The 10,559-nt window shown below is 27.6% G+C and overlaps 1 protein-coding gene across 3 annotated transcripts; it reads right to left on the bottom strand.

Annotated features, from left to right (window-relative positions):
• Nucleotides 1–1,826: 1,826 nt before the first annotated feature.
• Nucleotides 1,827–7,938, bottom strand: LOC127085032 (agamous-like MADS-box protein MADS1). Of its 3 annotated transcripts, none has more exons than XM_051025600.1 (9): nucleotides 7,681–7,938; nucleotides 7,187–7,422; nucleotides 3,023–3,104; nucleotides 2,880–2,941; nucleotides 2,686–2,785; nucleotides 2,539–2,580; nucleotides 2,386–2,427; nucleotides 2,130–2,296; nucleotides 1,827–2,042 (listed from the first exon to the last, which is right to left on the bottom strand). In XM_051025600.1, exons 2-9 carry the CDS (start codon nucleotides 7,411–7,413, stop codon nucleotides 2,039–2,041), a joined length of 726 nt encoding a protein of 241 aa, XP_050881557.1. In that variant the 5' UTR covers nucleotides 7,414–7,422; nucleotides 7,681–7,938; the 3' UTR covers nucleotides 1,827–2,038. The 3 variants fall into 3 exon arrangements, with proteins under 3 accessions (XP_050881557.1, XP_050881555.1, XP_050881556.1); XM_051025598.1 differs by having other exon boundaries at nucleotides 7,610–7,935; XM_051025599.1 differs by lacking the exon at nucleotides 1,827–2,042 and having other exon boundaries at nucleotides 2,126–2,296; nucleotides 7,610–7,937.
• Between the last annotated feature and the right edge of the window lie 2,621 nt (nucleotides 7,939–10,559).

The raw sequence follows: 10,559 nt of genomic DNA, 5'->3' as shown, positions 1-10,559 counted from the left end.
TTGGATGTAAACTTTCGTCTTGAGAATTTATTTAAGTGAAACATTGAGTTTTTTTTATCGTTTCAAATATGTGCAGACTGAGACTAAATTGAGGCTTAAATTGGACACAAGTCGATGTTTTATCCTGTCATTCCTAGGTTACACTTATCACTCAATATTAATAGTATTTTTATTTTAATATTGTTCATGAAGAATATATTTTTTAGAAAAATTTTGTATTATCGAGATTTTAGAAAAATTCCGTGTTACCAAGTTATTAGAAAACTTCCGAGGTTTTATCAATTGTTTGAGTTTTATCAAATTATTTGAACAATAAATATAAAAAATATACATCTGTTTTCTAAAAAACCAATGTGAAATCATTTAATTTTTCAAAAAATCTATAATTTTCTAGGAAATAAAATGATTTTTTTTATCGGAAAAACTATCGTTTGTACCAGATCTTTCGAAAAATAGGATAGAGTTAATTTTTTGTTTTATCAAAACTATCAAAAATTTTAAAAATTCAAAAAATGATAAAAATACTAGATTTATAGGTTAAGTTCGTTTTTTATAAACGGTAAAAATGATTACCGTATTATGGAAATATCATGGGAGTGCCAGTTGTGAGAGTGGTTAGGATAACACCTCCCACAAGTCACATTTACCAAAACAAACAAATCAATCACTTTTAAGCTGAGGTCAAAAGATAAAAGAAAGAGAAGCCTAAGCTAAAAAAAAGAAGCAAAAAAAGCAACTAAAAGAAGGAGACTTGAAAGTATGAGACTAAAATAGTATGCAAGTCGTAATTGGACATTTAATAATCTACTTTAGAGAGATGTGCCTAAGGGAAATTTCTATAAGCTGAAACAAGAAACATTCAAAGGAGAACTTATATTGTTTATGTGAGAAGATCATTTTCTAAGATATATTTAAAATTCTACAAACATTAGAATCAATTAATTATTGACCGGAAGAATCAAGATATATTAAGATTTATCTAGTTTCTATGATTTCACTAACTTGTTTATAATGTACTCAAACCTAACACTTGTTTTATTTATTTCATCAATAAAATCGTTTTGTGCACGAAGTAGAAATAATTAGTAATGGAGTAAAGCAGGAGTGGATCGAGCTTCCGGTATACTAATGTTAAAGATTTGACTTGCGAATATTTATGAAAGACAGTTAGAATCATCCTGATCATCCGACTTTGTTTATAGGAGGAAAGGGTAATCCAAATTACACAGTATATATCTAGCTTCAGAGTTTTTAAATTGTGATTGTGGTTACGTTGTAATGATCATGGTTTTGAAATTGCTGTCAAATATTATAAATGCGGATAGTCTCAATTATCAACTCATTATATACCCCGTAGTTTCGTTGGATATTTCAAATATTTTTATAAATACATAAAATTCAGAATTCCAAAATTCAATGTATTTCTTAAAAATATTAACACTAAATGTTTTTTTAATGTTGTATTTCAAACTTTTTAATCAAAATTCACGCCGCAACATACATCGTATTCGCAACAACGGTAACGAACACAATCACAACACCCGCAACCACATCTCAACGCCAATTTAAAGTTATGTTGATGATTATTGCAACTAATATAGTCTGAGTCAATTTTAAGTTTACAAATATAATGTAGTCGAAATTAACATGCAATCATTTGAAGAGAAATTATACTGAATTTAGGGCATATTTAGAATTAAAAAAAAATTAAAAAAAAATCACAAATACATTGTGATTTTATTGAAATTTTCAAGTATAGTTTTGGCAAACATACACAAAATTTGTGATAGCATGCCTAAAAACAAAGAGTAACCTTTAGAAGCTAATTATTAAAAGATACATAATCAATATTATTATTATTATATGTGGTTTCAACTGTTGGTTCTTTTCTAGTTCACAGTTTGAACAACTCTAGTTAATTAATTAAGTAAAATTAAAGCATGCATGTATATATGGTTCTTTACTATATAGACACACTCCATGCAACTTTTCAAGTACATTAATAAACCATTTTCCATTGCATTTTTCCACCATATTATCACCTGCATTCAAACGTAGAAACACCAAGTCATTAACAAACAATTATATAGCTATGAGAAATATATTAGAAGATGAATATGAATGCTTACACAAGCTGAAGAGCGGTTTGGTCTTGACGCGAATACTCCTGCTGATCCGATCCGAGAAGATTTACAGGAAAGAAGTTTCTGTCATAGGTCTGTGAAGGTAAAGACTCACACATTGTTTCCGGCATCAAATTTTGTTGCTGTTGTTGAGCTCTTTCATGTTCAGCTATCTGCAACATGTTCAACAACTTTTTATAGTTATTCATTTTATTCAATTATAAATAATGAATACAATGCATGCAAAGAAAATGAAAGAAACCTTAGCTCGTAGATAGTTGTTATGGTTTTGCAGCTCAATTTCCTGCACATTATTTACAATACATGATGTAGAAAACAAGATTTTGTGAAAAAATGGAGGACATGATTATCAGAAAAGTCGTAGAAGTTGATATAAATATATTAGTATTATTACCCGCTTTTGCATGAACTCCACATCAGCAAACAAAGTCTCATGCTGGAAAAAATCCAAGAAATTAAGATATATTATAATTATATATTTTTTTTGTTAAAATCAAGATAATTTTTTTAAGAAAAAAAATCAGAGTTATTAGATATATACCTTTCTAGATCTAACTCTGCTTAAACCTTTCTCCAATCTACCTTCAAGATTCTTTAGTTCCTTCAGACTCAAAGATCCAAGAGCTTCACCAAGGATGTGTCTTCAGAAAAAAAAAACTACTCATTCGTAAATAATTCAATGAAAAAAAAAACTATTTAATTTAAAATATATAAATAAATAAAACATAAACTGACCTATTTAGATTCTGAATATCTCGAATCTGTCTTCTCAATTTTGATGACTCTTGCTGGTAAAACTAAAATTGGAGTACTCTTTTAGTAATTTTGTGTTAATTAAAAAATTATAATTGAGGTATTATGTGAATAAATTTAATTACCTGGGTATTAGCTTCAGATACAGATTCTGCATTAGTAGAAGCAGCACATGCTTTTTTGTACCTTTCAATAGTTGCTCTAACACTGCAAATAATTCAACATATTGAAGTGAATAATATTAATAACACAATTTCTAACACATATTAGTAAGACACGCTCTTTTTAGTAAGTAAAACAAGAAACATATATTAGAATAAAAACAAAGAGATTCAAGATAATACAAGGAGTCAAGAGGACCAACATTGCACTAAAAATTAAAACGGAAAAATCCAAAAAAAAAAAAAACAGTCAGTTCATTCTATTATATGGCTCTCTTTGCTATTAAAAAAATTGAAGATAAAGTCTACAAAATGTAACTAAATTGACAAATATGATTAATTGTATATTTTGTTCTTTAGAAATATGATTTGTACCTAACTTCATAACATATATAATTAGGTGGAAACTCTGCATCTTTTATAGAAAGTACTTAGTGTTATATATTGGATGGGTTGGAGTATCTATTATACAATTAATAATATATTTTGATTGAAAATATAGTAAAAAACTTTCAATTACCATTTTTGTAGGTTAGAAAGTGTCATATCATTAAAAACATTCATGTACCACTTAATAAGTAGACTTCTTTTAATGATATTAGATTTGCAAGACTGAACGGTGGGATCTTTATTCACATATATTATAATTTGTCATTGAAAAAAACTATTGGAACAAAAAAAAATGCTAACATAGATATTTTTTTTGGAAATAAACATTTTGAATATTTCTTTTGAAGATTAAAATTAGAGAGCGTGAGTCATTTTTATCTATTATCTTTTGTTTGAATATATTTTTTGAAATTTTGTTTGTAAATTGAAACATTTATTTAAGTATGACTTAAGATATTTTTTAAATATTACAATACATTTTAGTGATTATAACTTTTACAAAATTTTCAATGTTTTTAATCACTATAAAGTATAATATCTTAAAAGAAAATTGTAAAACACAACAGAGAAGTGATTTTAAGAACCAAATATATTTTATTAACTTTTTACTGAAAGAGAAAATAATGATGCATTGATAGTGTCAATTAATTTTACATTATCAATTAATAAAAATTATATATACTATTAAATTAGATTGAAAATTTTAAATTAATTATATAATATGATAAATTAAAATATTCTTATTTGATGATAGTAGGGACGAAGCTAAAAATATCAGTTATTGAAGGCAAATTTATTTTTACAAATATATTTATATAGAAAATACAATTATATATATATATGAAATAAAATAAATATAAATTATATTTGATGAATTTAAAGTTGTTTAAGAAATTTTTACTCAAAACTTTTACTATTTCAGATTCTGGTATCTAAAATGTTTCAATATATTTTTTTGTTTCTACTACAATTAAAAAAATATAATTAATTTAAGAGACACAATATTTTTTTTTTGAAAATAATATAATTTATTAAATAATTTTTAATAAAAATTTGGTAATCCCAATATCATACACCTAACTAACTTCATCCCACAGTGTAAAACTTTTTTAAGTACATCTCCATAAACTCTTACCAAAATTTTCTTTCAAAATTAAAACATTTTAGTTAAAAAAACAAATTGGAACCTTGTAATTTTTTCTTTAAAATATGTTTAACCCTAACTTGTTAATTCAAGTTTGTTTGCTTTTCAAAAGAAACTTGTTATTTCACCCTGCCTAACTAGCTCAAGATCCAACAATGTCATTAGCTCTCATATATATATATATATATATATATATATATATATATATATATATATATATATATATATATATATCATAGTTCCCTATTCAACAAACTGTAATAAAAATAGCATAAGAACTCTTTTTTCTTAATTAGTATAAGACCTCGATTACCACAAAACCCTTTAAAGATTTGTATACATGGTTATAGATTTTCTTCGAAAGAACTATAGATGTTGTGTCAGTATACAACACTGAAAATTAAACAAAGAAATGAATGTAATCAACTTCATTATTTCTCATTGGATCGTACTCTTTTTCATTATTAATTTCTCTTCCAACTTTTTATCACCAAAAAAATTCTTACACAACAAAACTAGTTCAAGCTCAACCTATGATGAATGTATCAAGTTTCATTCTTTTGAATTGTAAAGAATGTAAAAGTAAAACCTTTCCAAAGAGTTGATTCATATAAGGACGATTATAATGTAAATGAAAAGTTTCTTTTCTAATGTAAAATTCCAAAATACATAATTGAGAGTAGGTAGAGAATTCACGTCATGTGTTGAAGCTTTATTTCTATAAAAATGAAAGAGATGAAAAAAGATGAGAAAGAGATGAATGCTTTTCTTTTAGCTATTATTAGAATCTGATAGCATGGTCTTACTTTTGGATTCAGAGGGTAAAAATCGAACGATCAAGTAAGAATAATATCTATAGTATTTTTTTTTTTGAAATTTCATAGGAAATTAAGATGGAGATTTTATATAAAAAATAATGAATCAAAATGGAAGACCCCTCAGAGGAATAAATATCATTATGTCTTGTTGTCCTTACTGAAAAACTATGAAATTATATCCCACGTGAACAATGGGTTGTATTTTAAAATATTATTTTATAAAATACATGATTTATATAATTAATAAAAAAAATACAAAACAGTGCAATTTTAATTTATACAATAATATTGTGTAAAATATATATAAATCTTAATTTATTTTAATTATTCATTTTTCACCAAAATGAATTGAGTTTTTTTAATTATACTTCAAAAATAATCTTTTGTGCCTTGAAATTTTGTTGGGTAGAGATACCTAACTATAAAATTAATTTTAATTTAAAATTATTTTAAAATAATAATATATTAAAATAACATGACATTAAGTAATTCAAAAATATGTACTTATCAAAAAAAATTTAGGGATGGCAAAGTATTTAACCTATACTTTCAGTGAATCAATTCAACACATTTATTAAAAAAAAAGTAGAAAATTAATTGCATAATATTTTCAAAACCCTTTCAACCCAAATTTTGTTGTGGAAAACAATGAGTCATGGACATTTATAATACCCATGCGGGTTAGGAAACCCTAAATGCAACATACTTCCTTGACCATATTGTCAAGTACAAAATTTATGAGGGTAGGGAACATAATTTAGACTTCTGTGAATCAAAATATAGGTCAATATAATTAGTCACAAATTATTATAAATCATTGTTTTAATTTGAAATGTTAGAATTTTTTACCCTTGAAACCCTAATATATAATTTTTGATTTTAACATTTTTATATCGGAAAAATATTTGTAATTAGTAGTTATGTTAGTTTCTGATATCAAACTTTTGACTATTCCGATTTAAAACTCTGTCTTCTTTATAATGTTTTTGCCTAAGGTATGTTTCTTTGATTTTTTTGTTCAATCTATCCGACTCTCGCCCTCTTGTAAATAGGTTAAGTACCCTTTGTATCCTGTATTCAACCAATGAACTATAAACTTGTTTTACACTATCATTATTTAGATGAAAATTTAATATTTAATTTTAAAAAAGACTATTTAATTTATATGTATAAGATTTTGGCTCTAGAATATGAAAGGGATTAGGATGTGAGATGTGAGAATTTTGAAACCCTAAGAGTAATGATGGAAGTGAAGAGGGTCAATGAGTGCATGACAGCTTTATCTGGCAGATTTTTGTAAGTTTCATGGTTGATGACATGTGTAGGGAAAGAGAGAGAGAAGGAAAAAGGATTGAAAAAAGGTTATAGCATGGGAAAATATACACAAACAAGCTAAGATTTCTCTGACCTAGAAATCTTTCTAACCCTAATTAAAGCTGTTACTCTTGTTCTTCTATATTTTCTATATATTCTTCCATATTTCACCTCAGATCTACAAACTTTTCAAAGTTCCAACAAAATAAAGAATAAAAGGACTAAGCATCATCAAGTATACAAAAGATCAAATAGAAGCAAACACATCAAAACTCAAAAATGAAATTTATAAAAAAAAACTACTAATTAAAGAGGAAAAACTTGTGTTTTGGGAGAAGTAGAAGTCATTTTCAAAATGAAAACTTAAATTATCATTTTTCATTTTTAAGATTTGTTCTAAGATATTAAGATGAAAGTAAGAATATTGAAGATTTGGAGCTTAGAGATTTTCTAAAATCAAACCTGTTGTTAGCATACTCATACAAGCGGCCGCGGGTCGAGAAGACAACGAGAGCAACTTCAGCATCACAAAGAACTGATAATTCATAAGCTTTCTTCAGCAATCCGTTGCGGCGTTTGCAAAAGGTGACTTGTCTATTTGTAGTGTTCTCGATCCTCTTGATTTCGATTTTTCCTCTTCCTAATTTCTTTTGAGAAGATCCTTCTCCACCTTCATTTGGTAGCTCCATGTTTGGTAGCTAAGAAATTCAAGTTAATTCACCCAAAAAAAATTAATTAATTCATCCCTAATCTCCACAATATATTCAATCATCAAATATCTATAATAATAAAATATGAAGAGAAAACAAATACAAGAAGATCAAGAAGGAATAGAGAAAAGAAGAAGTGTGATCTAGATTTATTGGCATGCTATACTATACTCACCATGAAAAGAGAGGAACAAAAAGGAAAATTTAGGGTTAGACTTGAAAGAAACAAGTGTTGGTTGGTTATACCTTAAGAATTTTCACTAGGTAGCTATTTGTAGTGGTTTGGTGTGAAGCTTCAACTATGGTAAAATGGTTGCAAAATATGGAAAAGGGTTGGCCTAGAAGAGAGGTATTTATGGATTGAAAATAGACCTTCCAACAATTTCACAACTCACACACTTAAAATTTAACTTCTCGTGTAGGAGATTTAAAGAAGAAAAAAAGAGAGAGAGAAAGAGAAGGTGACTTGATATTCACCTTTCAATCTCCATTAACCATTCATTTTTTTTTTCATGGAAAAAAAAGGAAAGAGAGATGATATGTTAAAAAGGGTCTTTATGAAAGTGACTTTGATAATGTGGGCAAGGTTTAAAAAAATATTATTACCGCAAAAACGGACGAGATAAAAAGATGTCGATATTGATACTGTTATGTATCATTTTTATGATGAAAAAGAAATTGTAGTTAATTTATATAACGACGGGTGCATTCAGGATTACAACACATGTACCGATCGAAATTGCAAAAGCTTTATACGACCGCGCTTCCGTTGAATTTGGTTTTTTCTATTAAATTTCAATGAGAGGGACATGAACATAAAAGTTTGCACGCAAAATTCTTAAGTTATACAAATTTTCATGCCTCATAGAGAGTACGGCAGGAGGGAACCAAAAAGAAAAAGAAGTCATTTGCATCTTCTTGGATTTTGAAATTTTTGGCTTTTCACTTCAAAGAATATATATTCAGCTAATAGTTTGGTTTCCTCTCTGAAACTCTACCCTACATCATTTTATTTTTCTTATAGAAAACACTATTTGACTGTAGGAATAATTGTTTAAACAAGTGGTAAAATGTGAAACTTTGAGAGTTGAAAGTTTGTGAAGCTAAGAGTAAAATATCTCTCTTGCATTATTACAATTTTGATTATGGCAGAGTTTTTGTAGGGTTCTCATGTGAAGTTCTGATCATAAACATCAATTCTACTTGTTACATTTAGTTAGTTTTGTGGTCAAATGGAAAAGGGGCTTGTGATATTTTCAGTTACCTTTTTTGCAATTTGATTTTGATAGGTGGTTAATGTATGAAGTAACCCTAGTGAAAGATTTGAATAAGAGTGTTGGAATTGTAATGTAAGTGAATGTGTGAAATGAGAGTCTTCAATAAGTGACAGAAAATTATCATCATGTTTTGTGGGATGATAATCTATATAACGTACTACAATATCGGTCACTTTAAGGATGAACCAAAAGAGAGCACCTTAGAATTTTAATATAACTAAGTTTTTAATATTTGTTCAACTTACAATATTTACACCTTATAGTCACACTTTAAAAAAAGAGTCTTGAAACTATTTAATATTTCCTCTCTGAGATCACACTCCAAATTAATAAGGAATACTACAATGATTACATGTGGATGAAACAGTTTATTACAATAGTAATTATATAGTATACGTGTTCCTAAAAATAAAATATATTAAGTGAATACAATATTTGAAGGAGAGTATTAAAGAGGGAAAAAGACAACTAGAGATGATTTAAGTTAAATGGTGTATTTTGCAATAATCTAAAGGTCTCTTTATAGAGACGAGGTGATATAATTGCCCATTTTTTCCAATAAGCAAAAGATTATATTGATAGGAACAAAAGGGATGATCACCCGATATAAGAGAAAGAGATGAGAAAGAAAGACAAAAATTAATCCGACTCAAAGTTATAGATACACAAAGATCTTCTAACATTAAAAGTATTCAACCTATTTCTCACCTCATCTTTATTCATTCGACAGGGTAATAACATAATCAACATACAAAAGCATTTTATCATAAGTTTACAAAATTTCTAACAAAATCCATCAAAGTTATATTTAAACACACACTTTCGAGGTCTTTTCAAGGTTGTAATGGGGCTTATGTCAAGGTAGGATATTTTTGGATAGTAGGCTTAAATCCTTGGAGTTAGATACCTAGTTTTTTTTTATTTCCATGTTATTGATTCATCCACTCACGGATGGTTCCTCTTTGAACCTAAAATCGTCATTGATCCCCTCTTCAGAACCAGTATCTCGTCCTTGGACAGAAGTGCATACACTTATATCCAATACACATAATGCATGAAATACAACAAAACAAAGATCAATGCATAAATCATCATCGGTTCTTTTCTGAACCCACACCATTGCCAATCATCATCACTGTATTCCTCTCTAAACTACACATCTCAACATAACTTAACATAATATATAATTATAACACAACATTATTACTCAACAATGCTCACCAATAGTATAAGAAAATAGCATTACACAATCATCAACATTCAATTGGGTCAACTCATAACTCAAGGGAGCTCACAAGAATTCTACCACTTTTTATTCAAAAATAAAGAGTCCAAGGAGTAATCTAACCTTAACTCATTTAACTCATAAAAACTCTAAACAAAATAAACTCAACTCTAACCTGTCAGATTACTCACAACTCAACTTTAAGATTGTCTCCCCGGAATCGGCAAGGGCTTCTCATAACCCTCACCTTAAACTCTAAAATTGTCTCACTGCCTTTTAGCAAGGGTTCCTCGGGACCCTTTCCTTAACTCTAACAACCAACAAAGATTTGCAAAATGAAAAGAAAAACTCCTAAACATATCAGACTCAACTCTCTTAATTCAAATCACATCAAAAACTAGTCAAAATCGTAGAACAGGACCGCGAACACGCCGCTGCCGACCTCCTCTTTTTTCGACATTTTCGTCTTTTTCGACTTTTGAACAAATCTAAAAGTCGCCTTCTTAACCCCATAATGTAACAACCCAATTTTAGTAATTATTTCTTATATTATTATTATTATATTTTATTTTATTTATTTAGAGTGTTAATTAATTAATTGGTTGTTAGGTAGTATAATAATT

The sequence above is a fragment of the Lathyrus oleraceus genome, chromosome 5 (genome assembly GCF_024323335.1).
Source record: "Lathyrus oleraceus cultivar Zhongwan6 chromosome 5, CAAS_Psat_ZW6_1.0, whole genome shotgun sequence".
NCBI classification, from domain to species: Eukaryota; Viridiplantae; Streptophyta; class Magnoliopsida; order Fabales; family Fabaceae; genus Lathyrus; species Lathyrus oleraceus.
Note: the sequence above shows the minus strand (reverse complement) of the source record. Positions and strands in the feature narration are given on the sequence as shown.